The sequence below is a fragment of the Equus przewalskii genome, chromosome 15 (genome assembly GCF_037783145.1).
Source record: "Equus przewalskii isolate Varuska chromosome 15, EquPr2, whole genome shotgun sequence".
Taxonomy (NCBI): domain Eukaryota; kingdom Metazoa; phylum Chordata; class Mammalia; order Perissodactyla; family Equidae; genus Equus; species Equus przewalskii.
The window spans coordinates 86334644-86352198 of record NC_091845.1 but is presented as its reverse complement, the minus strand read 5'-3'; the positions used below and the strand labels follow the sequence as shown (position 1 = coordinate 86352198).

The window sequence follows — 17555 nt, the reverse complement described above, 5'->3', positions numbered from 1 at the left end:
CCCCATTATATTCATATCCCATTATTGAGGAAAGCGCTTCCCTCTAAAAACGCCTCTATAATTTGCATGATGCCGCATCTTAAAAAGAGCATGATCGGTGGCATCTTGCACTATTTGCAAACCTCAAGCAAGCTAACACTTTGTATTCCACACACACAGCAATGAGCCAACCCTATTCATCACCTCATTCAATTTATTTAATTTAAAAACTGTATTGAATAACTATTATGTGCCAGACACTCTGAAAGATATTAAGAATATAAAGATGGCTTAGGAAGTTACGGAAGACCCTATCTTTTTAATCACTGCATTTATCTTTGGAACAGAAGGAAATAAGGGTCACCAGTTTATATTTGAAAGCAAAAATGATTAAGCTATCATCCAGGACTATTTCGCCCACTCTGGTCGAACACTGGAATCCGCTGTGGAGCTTTCTAACCCACAAAGCCTCAGTCCGTGACCAACGCTTACTAAATTAGGCTCATCAAAACAGACAGGAAGAGAGAAACACTTAAATAAGAATAAAAACTTTCCATGAATATATATGACATTTATGCTAAATTTATACTACGGCATGAACAAAAAGGCTAATTTTCTGTTTAAGCAAATCTAAGTCCACGCAGCCTCGCCCAAGAGGAAACTGTATGAGATCTCGCTGTTAGCTCTTCCGTAATTCTGGCTTTCTCCAACATGCTCACAAAGACACTGGCAGCAGCTGAACTAACACTCTATTTTTCAATCTATTTTACTCTTTGCCACATTGACAAGAGAGAAGATCTAAAGGTAGTCTATTTGTAGGGTGTATAATAATTATTAAAATCAAAGACTTGCTATTTTCCAAAAACAATTATGCCAGTGCTGGTGCCAGAAATTGAAAAGTCATTGTCTCAAAATATAACCCGAATGCTGGACTGATTTTGACTTTTTATTTCTCTCTCCATCTCAGTGTTCTTATTTTCAGAGATGTGAACTTAAATTCAGGTTGTATAAAAATAGTCATTCTAAGACATCTCGTCCTTCTCCGCTGCTTTACGCGCGTGTGCGGTTTGTACAGGTTAAAGCTGGTTTATTACAACTTTGTACTCTTTACTCTCCTGCGGGATGCTTTCAGGAAGAATTCCAAAATATATTTAAGCAGAGTTGGCAACTAGAAGTAAGCTTAGAATTTATCCTAAAACCAGCCTTCTCTGAGGGTCAAAGAATTTAGTCAATTTGCATTTCTGTTTCATATTTTTATTTTTTTTCTAGCTTATGGTTCTCCTGACATGAGGAATGGAACAGAGGAAATATACAGAAATAGCTGGTCTCCCATTATTCTTGTCTTTGAAAAAATAAAGAAGAAACAGAACACCTCTTGTGAAAACGTGTCCTGGTGAGAGCTACAGGCAGAGGGTTTGGGGAGGCTGGCCAAGCTTGATGTGCATGGGGATTGTCGGTCCCCACCCGAACAGAACAAACTTCCCAAAGCTTTTAAAACACATGCTCCTCTAATAATCACGTCAATAAAACAGGATCTGTCCCTTGACTCCTGAATACACTTTGGCCTGGTTTCTCGGATAAACTCAGGAATCCTTTAAACTATGCTGATCCTCCAAAGAAATCTCTTAGATGTAGGATTATGTTAGCAAATTATAATTGACTGACAAAATTTCAACAAATTTACAGAATTCAAATCAGGATAAAAAATTTTATGTTTTACCATCCAGAGAATTTGGAACACAGAAGGTAAAATTAAATTTGAAAATCCTAATAATGTTATGGTTCTTTTTTCTGTTCTCATCCAGTCTTCTGCACGTACACATTTTTCAAATGGTTGTAATTATGGTATAGCTACTACAGGGTGATCTGTTTTTGCTCAATAACGTAGCATAAGCATTTTTTCATTTTACTAAACACTGTCCAGAGTGGTCATTTTTGATGGCTGCATCAAATTCCATCAAACAGATGTGCAGAATATAGGTGACTCTTCCCGAGAACATTTAGGTTATTTCCAATATTCCATATAACAAATAACATTACGAAGAATATATTTATGACTATAGACGTTTAAAAAATCATCTTCTAAAGTCAAATGTGCACAAATGGCATTAGCGGATCAACAAATATAAGTAATTTTTATAGTTTAATAAGTGGTTTTCAAACACAGACTAAAATAATTCCACCTATTTAGCTAAACACATACGTGTTTCAACTAAGAAGAATGTCTGGTGAGTCTTTTACTCAATAAATATTAAGGCAGGATTTGTTTGTATCAGGTAAGTTTTATAAACTTTCACACAAAATGGATAAGAGGTTGCTTTTACAGTAAAGCCCACAATTTCAATGAAAACATTTAAATACTGAGTTCCATTTCCAGAAAAAAATTCTATGGGATAATTACAAACTTTAAAAAAATCAAAAGAAAAAGTATTCAGAAAAACTTCCCAAAGGAATGAGATTAATTCTACATAAACTTTCTTTTTTTAATAGTAGTGGTACAGCAGAAAGAGGACAGAGCTTGGAATCAGAAATCGTGGGTCCTCTCCAGTTCCTACACTTATGAGCTATGGAATCGTGAATATTAAGTCAGATAATGTATAGATAGCTTAAGACACACCACACAAATCTGGTTAAAATAAATAGTCTGTCATTTGATCTCTAATTTTTTATAAATATGACAAACATATTTCAAAATGGCCAGAATAATAATAGGTTTTATAAGAGCTATTAAATTCAGCAACGCTCTGCAAGTGAAGGCACTGGAATTCTAAGGACAGTAATACCAATGTTTGAACTTACTCAAAACTGGACAGTGATTCGCATGCTCTTTAAGGAGAGAATATGCGTGGTGCTCACCATATTTAACTCAGTCATCTTTGGAGAATAACACCCAAAAGCAGGAACAGAGAACTAATTAATAGGGAACAAGGACTGGGTCTATTTTAATATTTTGGAAAGTCAATTTAAACTAATGGCAATTATTAAGGAGCTTATTCTAAGACAGGTACATATCTGTTGTTCAAGAAGAAGCATCGTAGACTTTATTTTCTATCAAGCTTGAGCTACAGAACACTTTAAAAAAGGAATACTGATAATTAAGGATTATACAAAGTATCCACAGCATTAATGGCCATGAGCATACAATCTAATGCGAAGAAATTATCTGCATTTTCAGTTCATAAAGGACGAAAATCTCCACATTTTAAAATTAGGGGAAATGATCTTAGCTGATTGTACAATTAAACTCTCAAGATAAATATCTGATGATGTGAGTTTCAGTCTGTTAGCTACTAATTATACAAATTTGGGCCATCTGAACTTCATTTTATCACTTCAAAAAAAATAAAGAAAAAGACACCTACTTCAGCTACCTCAAAGGATTTCTGTTGAGAGCAAAAATGGGAGTTTTCTTTGAAATCTAAAAGGCAGAACCCATCAGGACCACTAGGCCAGGGAACACAAGCATATTTCCATAGACGTTACAGCTTGGAATTTGTCACTTCACCTCATGTATTTCAAAAAAAAAATCAAATCTGAATTTATAGGAATGATCTAAAGAAAACTTCCCATTAAATCTACCTCCAGGTGTTCATGTCTTTATTTCTTTGAACAAATGTGCAAACCAACAGGACCAGAAAATACAACACCTCTGAAACAGGCTCTGTGATGTGGCAACATGCTCACATCTATAGTTCCTTCATCACTCTTCCTAAATAGATGCACAGACGGGGAGATTTTAGCTTTAATATGAAGAAATCAGTGGAAGAATAGCAAAAACGAGCGGCTAAGCCATTAAATAAGCAATTACCTTATTTAAACAACTTACATTTCTGTCATCTCCAAAACAAGACTCCAGCTAATCAGAGAGAGTAACTTACAGAGACTAGATGTTTTAAATGGGGGTGTGGCCACATTTTAAGGAGCCACTCTAAACCTTATTACAGATTTGTCTTAAAAAAGTTTAAACGACATAGACCTGTGTGCACAAAGTTCTTATTTCTTGGTAATTTTCTAAAGAAATTAAAATATCATACAAGCAGTAGCCAGGCACCCTCTACAAAAATATAAAAGTGAATAACCCTATAAATAAAAGCCTTTCTTATATTATTAAAAGCACTTGCTTCTCTGGGGCTGGCCCCGTGGCTGAGTGGTTAAGTTCGCGCGCTCCGCTGCAGGCGGCCCAGTGTTTCCTTGTGTTCGAATCCTGGGCGCGGACATGGCACTGCTCATCAGACCACGCTAAGGCAGCGTCCCACATGCCACAACTAGAAGAACCCACAACGAAGAATATACAACTATGTACCGGGGGGCTTTGGGAAGAAAAAGGGAAAAAAATAAAATCTTTAAAAAAAAAAATAAAAAAAAAAGCACTTGCTTCTCTAATCTTATTTTGAATAGAAAGTCTTTTATATGGAATAGTTCACGCCAAATCCATTAAACTCCAGCAAAAATCTCAACCTGGGAATGCCTTTCACTATCATTTGAATCCTCAGTTAGTTTTAAAGGCCTTTTCCTGTGTGCAGGCAATAGGTGTCAGATTTTCTATGCCTATATGAAAAAAGTCACTAGACTCTTCTGTGTCAATAAGAGGTGAAGGCATTCAGTACACAGTGGCCTGAATTAGAAAATTTTGTCACAATTACCTCAGTAGAATAAAACTTTCAGCATAAGAATAATTCATTTTAAAACAAAGTCCAACTGCAAATATGAGAAGCCACGTGGTTTGCCCACCTCTCCTAGAATACACAGCCTCTGTTTTTCTCATATAGACTGTTGATATAAAAGTGATGCGGTCAACCAAACGGCAGTCTGATGTCTTCATGAGCATCTGAACCACGTGGCCACTGGTTAGTCTCTGGCTGATTAATGCTGCTATGTGATATAAATCACCTTGATAATCATCATGGTTGACCTAAAATATTTCATTATGTTGTACACTGTTCTCAGCAGCTTAACAAGCGGTAAAATGTCAAGTGTGTTGGAGGAGGCAGATTTTTAATTTAGAGTCACAAATAACTGTACTCGAGGTAAAGGATGAGAAGTTAAGACTTAAACAACAGGTGCTGGCATCCTCTGGAGTAGGTATTCCATAGACTATTTGCATTTAGAATCACCTGGCAGATCTATGGAAAGTATGCCTGAGCGCACTGAAGACCTACTAAGTCAGGCTGTGGGGAGGAAGCCCCACAACCATTTTAACAATCATCCTGAGAGATTCTAATAATATCAACGCTTGAGAACCATTGCTCTAGGACCAGGGACAGAAACAAGGTGCCATATTTTGTAGTCGGAATGCTCAAAATGTAAACATGTTCCCAAGGAGAATGTCAGCAAATGTTAAAAACATGTCATGTTAAGTTCTGAATAAGGGCATGTATCTCTGTGTGATTAATTAACTGATTAACCGGTTGAGTGACTGGCTCGCTTATTCATTCCTCTAACAAGCTATTGGGCATCATGCACGAGCTTGGCACTATTCTGATGCAGACCTTTTCTTGTTACTGGTAAGACCGCAGCTAAAAGGTTTCAAAGAAATTCCTCAGAACACATTTTACCTGAAAGATGTTCAATGGTTCTCCACTGGATATTGTTGGGGAAATGAGAGAATGAATGCATTCACAGATCCTTTTGCACCATAAAAAATTACTGTGCATCTTGAAAATCAGTCAAACGATGATTTCCTTAATTACCAACTCTTGGTAATGACTAAAACCTTGGTCCTTTCCAGCACCTATAGATTTTAACAATTTCTTAAAACAATCATTGAAAATAAACTGCTAATTGGAAATTACAAAAAGGCATCCTAAGGTCACAAAATGGACTTTTAAGTCATTTCAGTAACTGATATTTAAGAGCTTTGCTCCTCTTTAGGGGAAACCATGAAGACTGAATTTTACAGTATAGAAAGTATGCAGCTACAAAGTCTTTGAAAAGATATCCAGCAAAGAATGGATAATATGAATATCGATAGAAAGCTTATGTGTTATAAGCTTTGCAATAGCTTGTGGCTGGCATTAAAAGCAACAAAATGACATGAATGTTCTAACTAGAGGTGGTCTTAGAGATTATTTGGTAAAATCCACTAATTTTATATATATGGAATATGAAACTCAGAAAAATGAGAAACTTGACTCAAACTTATTCACCTAATTAGCAAAACCACTGGCTCTAATTGTTGAATTTCTGTTTTTCAAATTAGCATTTGTTGTATTATCACAGTGGGTGCTGCAAATATATGTCAGTTCCTCTAAACAGAAGAATCAGAAGGCTGAGAATCTATGGTATTTTTAACTTCTTTACAGTCAAAAAGAAAGAAGCGGTAAGAATTGGGCAATATTCTAATTGATTTAAAATTTTTTCACCTCAAAAGGTACTCAAATTCAAAAATGTACTTCAGAGTTCTATGAAGAAAAAATAGAGTATCGATTTAAACCCCAAATAACTAAACACGTGGCCAGTTAGTAAATAAGTATGTGTACTTATTGTCCTGTCTTTTAGACTCTAACGTTTAGTTCGATGAGCATGTGAGGAAATGATCAGAAGAATGGAGGGTCTGAAATCCCAGGGCCACAGAATCACGCGCCCTTAGTTCACACTGCGCCATCCTATAGGCTGTAACACTGACACTGGATCAGATCTGCCAACGAGAACACGAGAGGGAGCTGCCCCACCATCAGGCATTCAGATAAGAGGAGTTCAGGTTAAAGGAAAAGACCGTCAACACAGCAGTAGCCCTGCCTTGTGACTAGAGCAAAAGAAGGCAGACGAAACACACAAAGTGGCTCCTCACACAAGGAAAATAAAACCAGACGATGAAGCATTCATTCTACGAAACACTGTACAATATAGAATCAATTACAGACTACCTAAAATTCCAACCACGCAACTCAGCCTTTTAAAGAGATTCTTCTAAAGAGATTCAAACAGAGATCTTCTCAGCTTTTTGAATATCAACTCCTATTAACCATTAATTCATTACAGTTCATCTCAGACTGTCTATTTGGTTCTCATTAACCAATCAACAATTATGTATTATGGGGCCACGCCGGTGGCGTAGTGATTAAGTTCATGTGCTCCGCTTTGGCGGCCTGGGGTTTGCAGGTTCAGATCCCAGGTGCAGACCTACACACTGCTCATCAAGCCAGGCTGTGGCGGTGTCCCATATACAAAGTAGAGGAAGATCGGCAAGGATGTTAGCTCAGGGATCATCTTCCTCAAGCAAAAAGAGGAAGATCATCCACAGGTGTTAGCCAGGGCCAACTTCACCAAACAAAACAAAACAATTAAGTATTATGAACCCAGGGTTTGCTTCAGAAGTGTCAGGGGAGAAAAGGTGATTCAATGTTGAGCATCCAATAATTCTTACATATTTAAAATTTCTTTAATTTCCTCCTAATTTATCTGCAAACAGCATTGGTTAATTAATGAGCAAGTGCAACTGTGTGATAAGAAACCACCAGAGTCAAGGTGTGTCCCTCTAGCACATGGCAGTCCCTGGTGCAGAGAGGGTGTGTCTTAGGTCTCACAGTCCTTCCTGAATTCCCCTCATCGTACTCTCAGAATTAGCAACTTTTTCCAAAATGTTCAGTGAAAGATAAGAAATAAGCCTAAAACAAACAAAACTCTAAAGAATATACAGGAGCCAAGAGTTGCTGCCTCCTCTTTGTACGATCCCCTGTTTGGGAACGGGAGAGTAAGAGAGTGTTTACAAATGGAGCTGTGAGGTCATATCCCACCAGAACACCCTACCTATGTGACCTTGAATGTGTTACATCACACCTCTCCCCATAAATTTATTGCCCTGTAAAATGTAGTGAATGACAGTATCTTCCTCATAAGATGGGTTTGAGGATTAAACGTGTAATACATGTGAATGGTTGACACTGTCTTTGGCAGAGAGTAAATATCCAATAAATATCATCTATTGTCGTTACCATCAAAAAGGTAGTGGCAGCTATAACTATGCTGAAATCTGAGATCCTTTGTAATGCCTGCAATGAAACTTAATAAACAAGAAATTGGTGCTTATTAAATAAATTCCTGCTAAACTGATAAATAATTAGTGTCAATTAGGTTCACACAACAGCCTTATTTTGCCGGTTTCTCAGTAATTAATACACATAAAGCTTCTCAGCACTAAGTATTGCATCATCCTAATCAGAGAAAAGAGAGAAGGGTTATTTTGTTCTTTAGTTGGATACCAATGCCAGGTTTTCGAGCGTTAACATACAGTAATGTTCCCAAGTTTTTCCTCCCTCTATAGTTTACCAAATTAATTAATTTATAGCCATGCTGAAACTCTGAACAACCACTTCAATATAAATATATACCTTTAATTTCTTTTTCAGGTAGCAATAGCAAAGCACATATATCTGATCATATCCTTGACTAGGAACTAGAGCATCACACAATTTCCAATGAAAAAACTTTATCTGAGCACACTTCACTCACGGAGCTACCTTGTATCCCAACAAAATATTGTGAGGCTTATGAGGAAACTTGCAACAATAAATTTTAAAACACTTTATAGACAGTAACTAAATAGCATCTTTATGAGACCAAATTTCTTGGGATTGATAGAATTTGTTGTTCTTAATAGCAACATCAAATAACAAACATTTAGGAAGAATTTGCTGTGGGCTAGGCATTCCCCTAACTCTTTGTGTCATTATTATCTCCATTTTAAAGATGAGGAAACTGAGGCACAATGATATAACAGGCAGTCTGATCCCACAGCCTGAGTTCCCTTATTTTTTTTGGTGAGGAAGATTGTCACAGAGCTAACATCCACGCCAATCTTCCTCTGTCTTATATGTGGGATGCCACCACAGCATGGCTTGATGAGTGGTGTACAGGTCCACGCCTGGGATTTGAACTCACGAACCCCAGGCCACCAAAGAAGAGCATGCAAACTTAACCACTATACCACCGGGCCAGTCCCTAGAGCCCAGTTCTTATCCACTACTCTACATAAGGATGCTGTGGCTTTTATGAATGTTACATTCGTCAAATATAGCACACCTATATTCTAGTAAGATGCTCCACAAACTAAACCAAAATCTCTGCTTTGAATTTTCTTAACCTTCACGGCCATGAGAGAAACAAACAGCACACTGTGAAAATCAGAATGGAGTACATAAAGAAACCTGCTCATCATTCCTACCTCAAGTCTGTCTGTCCGCATTAATTTCTGGGCAGCAGCTGCAGCAGCTGCAGGTACAGGGACCCCAGGATTCCCTGTAACCAACATTGGTGCAGTCGGCAAGATCTCTGCTGGAACCAGGCTTGGAGAGACGGGTCCCAGGTAGGGGTTAAAGGCTGCTGATGCATTGGTGGCTAAGCTTGGTGCAACTGAAAACATTGGCTGAAAAATAAAATAAAAAGCAAAATTTAATATGTAGGTCTCGGCTCAAAGTTGCTATCCCACATTATATACCTATCCTCCATCCATCCATCCATAATCCATTCTTCCTTCCCTCTCTCCAAACAATTCTGTGTTTATGTACTCTCATTCAGGATAAGGAATTTTCTTAAATAAGCATTTCTCAAATCAATGCATTTCTAAAATATAATAGGTAATTTGTCTATAAAAGTTTCCACTGGGACTTTGAAGCTTGGGGTCTATAAAACTTGCAATTCCTTTTTGGACAACAGATCAACTCTTCAAAACAGAAATTTCTGTGTTTACCTAATCTCCATCTTTGTCCTGATTTAATCCTAGAAACTCGTCTAAGAGATACATTTCATAATTGCCATGTCAGGTGCACTTGAAAGATCTGTTTACAACTGTTAATAAGTTGCAAGTGTCCTATTATCTGGAATGAATAAAGCACAGCTCCCAGTGGGTAACAGAGTGTCACAGTCAAAAGTAAACTGTGAATAAACCTGTGGGATCCATGAAAGGTGATCATGACACCATTCCTTTTGAGCACTTGAGATAAAGTGTTTGGCGTATTCACTTGTTGCAGGTTTTTCTGGGGAAATTATCAATGTTCCAACAACCTATCACTCCCTTGTGAGATATTTAACAACGAATTCACCTTACTAGGGAGAAACCATTCTGAAATGTATAGTTTGAAACAGAACACTTCTAAAGAAATGCTACAGAGTTGTTCAAGGAAATACGTATGGTGGCACTGAGTAAAATGCTGCAAGACAGAATTTCTGCCAGAAATGCTTTCACGGACATATGAGAATGGTTTTTATTTGTTGATATGAAAATTCTCATGTCAGCAAATATATCTGTTCTTAATAGAATTAAATAATTTATCAGAAATCTACTTTAACAATTTGTTTTTCCAGTTTAAAGCATAACCTAGTACAACAATTTTCCACCTTATCGGTGGTATATTTTCAACTTTCTAATTCAATGGACTTTCAATTCCTGAAGTTTAATGCTTTGTGTAATAATAATGTTTGTCTCCAAAACACAATAGCTCATGGACAAAATGGATCCTGTCCTTTAAGGTAATTTTTAACAATTTATTTTCTTTACCCCGTGGTGAGGAGCAGAATTACAGAAAAATTTTTGAGAATGAAAAGGACATTAGAATGTAGCTAGTTCTTCCCTGGGATGGGAATAAGAAGTTAGATGATCCCAGAGTTTATATAGTAAGCATGAGAGCTTTGGAGTAAAGTTTTATGCAATTAAGATGTATATTACAAAAGTAATTCTTATAGCTCAAAAGAAATATGTTAAAAAATAAAATATATCCTCTACCTAGTCTAGCCCTGACTCACCTGTATGTAGAAGACTAAAACAGAATTCAAGTATCCTCTTCTCGGGGATGTGGTTTTCAACTATGGGTGATTTTGCCTCACAGGGGACATTTGGCAATGTCTTGGGACATTCTGAGTTGTCACAGCTGGGGGCTGCCATTGCATCTAATGGGCAGAGGCCAGGGACAATGCTGAGTGTCCTGCACACGCAGGACTGCCCCTCACAGCAAAGACTTATGTAGCCCCAAATGCCCACAGCACTAAGGCTGAAAACGCCTGTCCTCAGGGAGGCACTCTGCTCTCAACCACACACACTATTGCAGGACAAACTCTTTGCAACCAGCACACACATTCTTACCAAGAAGACCGTGAAAAAATAGAATATTTAATACATAATTCTATTCACTTGGGAGAAGAAACACTACATCACAGATTCCACTGGTATTTTAAAGTTACAGTAATTATGCATCCCAACGTGTTGACTGAATGCCACGCAGCTGTCCTGCCAGGTTGATGCCTCTTGCCTGATAAAGTGGCCTGAAGTAGGACCACCAATCCCCTGCCCAAGGCAGCCACCCACTGACAACAGGAAACCATCCGAGCAGTCCAGATGTTCACAATCAATAACCTAGCGGACACTGGGGCCCAGAGCAATCTCTGTCCACCAGCAGTTACTTGAACAGCAGTGGACTTTACGCTGCTCCATTGTCTACTGGCCACCAAGGCAGCGACAGGACAAGGGGAAAACATGTTGAACCTGGATGTCTACTCAGAAACATTCAGGTTAAACTTACACTGTTATATACTGTCAGATACAATGTGTGAAATTTCAGCCAGACCAGCACTCTACTTTTTCTACTAGATATTTAAGAATTATAAGAAGTTTAGCACAGAACTAAAAGACTAGTTTAGAAAATGCAGAACAGAAGCCAGCCAATATCGTTCCTCTTTACACGCTACTACTATGAATTAATATGTATTTCCAGATAGTGCATTTTTAATGTATACTTCAGAAAGTTATTGAGGTATTTACATCCTGGTACACAATCTACTTCAACTATTTAGGACCAGAGGTTAAATTTACAAACTTATTCGGAAGGTGGAAAAGCATCCTTATTTTAAGAAAATAACGCCAGTGGCTAATAAAACCAGCTTTTTAAAATCTCACTGAATGAAATCATAATCTACAAGGCATATAATGCAGCAGTTGCATATTACAGATAAGAGAATACGTTTTTTAGATAAAAACATTGATCTTATTAAATGGCAACAATTTTCCCCCTGGATTGTTTCCACAGAGTTGTCACAGGAACCGATTTTCTGACTTAACTCAGCAGAGCAAATTGAAATTTGAAGAATTTTAGGGAACTGTCCCCAAGTACAATCTGTAGCAGCTTTTAAAAATCTGAAATATCAACTATTCAGCAAGCATTTTCTCAAACTGTTCCCTCTCTGGATAAGCAGAGCTATTGCTAAACAGGCCGACAATCAATAATAATAAGCTCTCTACTTTGAAACTTGATTCCAAAAGCTGCTGGAAAAGAAAAAGATGCAACATTCCCTCATTTCTTCTGAGTTTCTGCAAATCTGTTACATCCCTTTTTCACGAGCACCTTGTTGGAGGCAGGTCACTGCTGGCCCCACGGGAGTGCCCTAGTCAGATCCAGAAGCACCGGAACGTGGCCCTGCCCACTGTCCGTTCCCAAAGCCATCCTCGGAATGTCCAGCAGCATCCCAAGGATGGATATTAATGCGATGCTATTATCAAGCGACATCCTATTTTCTCTGCAGTATCCACAGGATAATGTACAGCTATGTAATCGGTGTATTTGATGCTGACTCCATCCTTGTAATAATGGTTTACAGATATCCTCATTCCTGGAAGACACAGGAAGGCTGGCCCGTGACTGCCTTTGCCAGGGAACACCCTCAGCAGAGGAAAGCAAATTGCCATCTTCTGATGGTGCATTTATGGGCTAATCCCGTGCCTGCTTTAACAGAGACATTCTGATTCCATTAAGGCAATCAGGCTTTATTATAAACGAGAATGTTATTGAATTTCACATTATGACCCTGGTCAAATGTGTGCAAACACGATTATCACCATAATTCCCTCTATTTCCTGTGCACTAGGCATTGTGCTGAGTGGCTTACGTACGCGACTGCAGTGTATCAACTCCACGGGACAAACAAAAGCAAACCCCCCCTGCTTCTGTTGTTTTTGGGGGTGGGGGTTATCTGTTTGGTTCACTGTGAAATCCCCAGAACCTCACACGATGCCTGGCCCAGAGTAGGCACTGAATAAACGTACACTGAATAAGTGTTTGAGCGAATCATGAATGAACTACAGCTCTGTCAGGTGGCATTATCAGCCCCACTTTGCATATAAGGAAGAGGGCTCGTGGAGACTATGCACACATAGTCACAAACGAGTGCAGGAAAGGACTGGGACGCAGGCGTGTCTGACTCCAGTTTGTTCTGAACCCAGGGGTTCTTGACGCTACTGTCCTTTAGAATCACCTGGAGGACGCCACACCCTAATACCCTGGCGCTCTGCTCATCAGACTCTCTGGGGAGAGGGAGCGAGGCAGCACCATTTTTTAGAAGTTCCCAAGTGATTCCAATTCCATACACTACGTGGCCTTCCACTATTTAAAAACAGAAATAGGTCCCGTTTTCTGATTCTATGCGAGGTCTCTAAGGAGACGTGTTCCCTCACAGCTCTCTTCCTCTGAAGACAGCCTTCCCTCCACACTGCAGGCTGCTCCTGCCCAGCCCACCTGTTTAATTCCCAATTACGCTTCCAGGATCAGGACTTTTTGTTTCCCTGATGCACCCACACCTCCGACTTTGGAGAGGCCTTTCCTATCCTCTGTTCCCGCAAACTCCTCAGCACTCAAATTCAGCACTGACACCACATGTGTCTACTTACCCATCTCTCCCCGGGCTGCCGGCTCTGGGGTGGCAGTCTGCGGCACTGTGCTTTGTGCATTTTGCGTATTGCCTGCAGCTGGCCTCTACACGGGTCCTCTACAAAGCTTCACTAAACAAATACATTAAGGGATTTGCTAACTGTTTTCCCTTGTCACAGAAACTAACTAGCAAATGCCTTAAATAGTTTCTAGTACAGATATTTGAACATTAAAAAAAAGAGATTTAATGTTATTTCCTTGCTACCCCAAAAGCCGATCGTTAATTTCTCCAGTATGCTTGTTTGAAAAGTTTAATTTCTTTTATTTTTGCTTTGCAACTTTTTATACTGACCTTTCTAATGTGCTGTTTCAGTAGGGCACTGTTACCACACTGCCATATTGCAAATGTCACAGGGGACCTAACTTATCTTAGAACAGTATGTGAAACTGTTTGTTTTGCACACAATGTTTTTGATTTTTAATAAATAATCAGTCTTTGCTGGGACTTATGGAATCAAAAATTTAAGTCAGATTTTTCTAGATTTTACCTTTGTGCCTGTGTGTACTTGTGAAGATGAAACTTGCAAGCAGTAAGATATAAAGCTTTTTTTCCCTAAATAATAGCACACAATCAAGGTACATGCAACCATATTTCTGGGTGGGCATGACCCGGTACAAGAGCCATAAACAGTCTCTGTAAATAATTACTGTGAATATAAACATAGATCCAAAAGCTAATGGGAGTTATGAACAAATTTACATGACAAGGTCTTTTTTTCTAAGAAGATAGCACATGACTGAAATAAAATAAGAAATAGTGTTTTAAATTCTGCTTCTAGACTGGCCTGCTGGGCAAATCAAATGACCGTTTGCTTTATTCTTAATTTCACTTTATCCCTCAGTCCAGTTTGACTGAGTAATAAACACTGACATAAAGAAGCCTCACTGCTGGCCCTCCAAGGGGAAAGGTGCCAATGAGCATGGCCCAGTCCCTGAGCTTCAGCGCCCGTCCTTGGCTGCTTGAGGAAGCGCTGGCTCCTTGATTGAAGCAGGCAGTAAGAAGGGCAGGATGCATGAAATGGGACTCGGGGTGACTGACGTGGCAACATTTTACCAGAAACACTTAGGGATGAAGTGGCCTTGTCTCAACATTAGTTGGATAAACTAGAACGTAAAGCACTAAAAAACAATTTAAGAATTCTAGGTATTCCTGGAAATGGGACCAATGACGACTTCGAAGCTTTCAGCATCCAACTGCCAACAAGCGCTTGGAACATGAGGTGACAGCAAAGGTGTGGGTCAGGAGTAGCAAAGAAGCTCCCAAGACATTAGCTAAATCTAATAACTTTGAATTTCTCTATCCCTAGGCTACTTCAAATTCACGAAATGCACAGAGAATTCAACATGAGTGATGTACCTCGAAGTGGCCAGGAGTGTGTACTTAAGGGCAGCTGTCATCGGAAATTATGAAGGGCCAAGGCTAACCTTTGGGAGCCCAGGGAGAGGGACATGACGCCACTGCTAGTGGGACTACTCCAGAGCTCAGAGACAGCTCTTCATGACCTCTGCTTATGCAGAGCTTGGGGAGGGCAATGGTGAGAGCCGGCGATCAACAGAATTTCTGAAAGACATCTTTCTAGGGTGGACCAAAGAAATATACCAGATGCCTCCAAGTTATGAGCTACAAGGTGCGGTCAATCTTTGGTTAGGTTGTTTAGTAATTTCTCGTTAGATTATCTTTGCATCACATAGTGCACGGCAAAGTGATAATAATTTCTTTTTTAAAGTAGTACTCAGAAAAAAAATCCAAACATTTTATTTTTAAAATTTGATAATTAAATACTATAGATCTTCCATTTATCCTCAAAGATCAAATGATAAAGAGAAAAATGATCTTTTTACATTTTTATTAGTGGTTTTGAAATGTTAATAGAATTAATCCCAGTTATTTAATAATTTATTAGGCAACTTTTGAGCGAAGAGACACACACATACATTCCACTGCTTATTTTCAACTATTTATTTTCCCATCTTATGAAATGGGAATAATTATGTTTATATTAGAAGATTCTTAGGACCTTGCAGACCATATATTTTAAACTTTTCACTATATGTTGAAGAAGTTCAGAGATTTTAAATGAAGCAGTCAAGGACCCAGAGTTGTTGGTGACCTGTCTCCAATTAGTGTTTCTGCAGTATGGATGGTGGAGCCTGGTTTAAAATCCCAGCCCTGCTACTCACTAGCTATGTGACTTGGGCAGATAACCTAACCTCTCTAGACCTCTGAGTCTTCATCTCCGAAGTTTGGATCATATTATCCACTTTATAGGATGGTTGTGAAAATTTATGATACAAAAAGTGCTGAGTGCAGTAAACGTATTCTATTTGCCCCATGATGCTAAGTCTCCTTTCTGATTCTTGGCTTGATGCATATCATTGTAACATAACAAGGTCCATGAAAACAGGAAACTCCTACGGGTCCCTACATTCCCCAAGTCAGCCCAGGGTCATGTTCTGAAGATCTTAAATGTACAGACCCAGTCTCTCAAAACCTGTGAGAAAATGAGAACCATGCTGACGGCATGACTGGTATTTCCTGGTCCCAGCACACTCTCATAAAGCCCCCGGGGGCCTCTGCAAAAGTTTGCAAAGACACACGCACCTCTATGCCCCACTCTGTGCTGCAGGCTCTATAACCGGGCTTGTGCTGGTTCCTGGTAATGACTCCTCTGGACTCTGGGCCAGGTAACCTACCATGAACCTCTGACTGTTTTTCCCCTGTTTGGGAAACTCCTTCCTTCCTTCATTCTTTCACTCATCAAGCAATTTGGATCTCTGCTACATGCCAGGCACAATTTTCCATATTAGTCACCTGGCTGCTTCCAGCCCAGTTATCATCCCTATTTGCAGGCCCAGCATTAAAGTTCCAGTCAGCAGCTGGTGATGACCATCTCATTTATTTCTGAATCTCCATATCATTATCCTCATCAAAACAGGGCTGACTACAAAAAGGATAGAGAAGTCTCAAGTGGGGTTTTGAAGGTAAATTTCCTGGATGAAAGCCTTCTCTGCAGTCATTAAAACCCCAAATGCTGTAAAATCGAATAATTAAAATGACTTCTATATTTCCCACAAAAACGTCACTGTGAATAGAGGATATTTTTAGCTGTGATCTCAGGATGCCTTTACCACAACGGTCAATTCCACATTCAAATCTAGTCACAGGAGGGAAAATTAACATAAAGTCTGAATGTGCTCACAACTAACCTAAATAAATGCTTTGTCCAAGCAGAAAATTGTCCAACAAAAACACCAGAAAATCTGGTGATTTTTCTGATGGTTTCAGAAACCGTGATTTCGTGGTTTCCTAACACGTATTTGTTACCAGTATTTCAAAGACACGAGCATAAATTTCATTTATAGTTTGTCCCAGGATTACACATATGATGACCCTGGAGTGGCCTTGAGAATAAAACTCAAGGACTGACTCAAGACATGGACCAAGACTTCACAGTGAGGAGCTCCCTGCCATGAGCACTCGCATTCTCTGCAGTCCGGGAACCGCACCTGCTGATCTCAGAGATGCTCCCGGCTCACCGAGAGGGCAGAGCCTGGTGGCAAGCAGGCTCCGAATGTCCTGGTGGAACAGAGTATCTCACATCAAGGAGAGATTTACACCGACTAATGCAGCAGGCACCCCAAGGATTCATCCGATCTCTGAAACTGTGTGTGAGGGCCGAGTGTAAAAGCAACCTCTTGGCCTGTATTTTACGCTAGAGAGAATGCTTATAACCAATCTTTTTTTTTTCACCAAATAGAAATCTTCATGCTATCCCAACGCAGATATTTAAAATTAGCAGATGTCACAAAAATAAATTTAAGAGATCATATTTTTAACTGAGGCCTCAATCATGGAAAAATATATATCAGGTTAAAACAGACACG

The 17555-nt window shown here is 39.1% G+C and overlaps 1 protein-coding gene across 50 annotated transcripts in view; it reads right to left on the bottom strand.

The window, feature by feature from the left end:
• The window catches only part of MBNL1 (muscleblind like splicing regulator 1), a 200492-nt gene that overhangs the window by 27863 nt on the left and 155074 nt on the right, over positions 1-17555 (bottom strand). For all 50 annotated transcript variants that reach the window (XR_011527641.1, XR_011527642.1, XR_011527644.1 and 47 more), the window contains one exon: positions 9143-9343. Coding sequence is in view for 42 of the 50 variants with exons in the window: in XM_008521211.2 (XP_008519433.1) it covers positions 9143-9343 (201 nt within the window). In the remaining 8 variants the exon portion in view is untranslated. The remainder of the gene's footprint in view (positions 1-9142; positions 9344-17555) is intronic.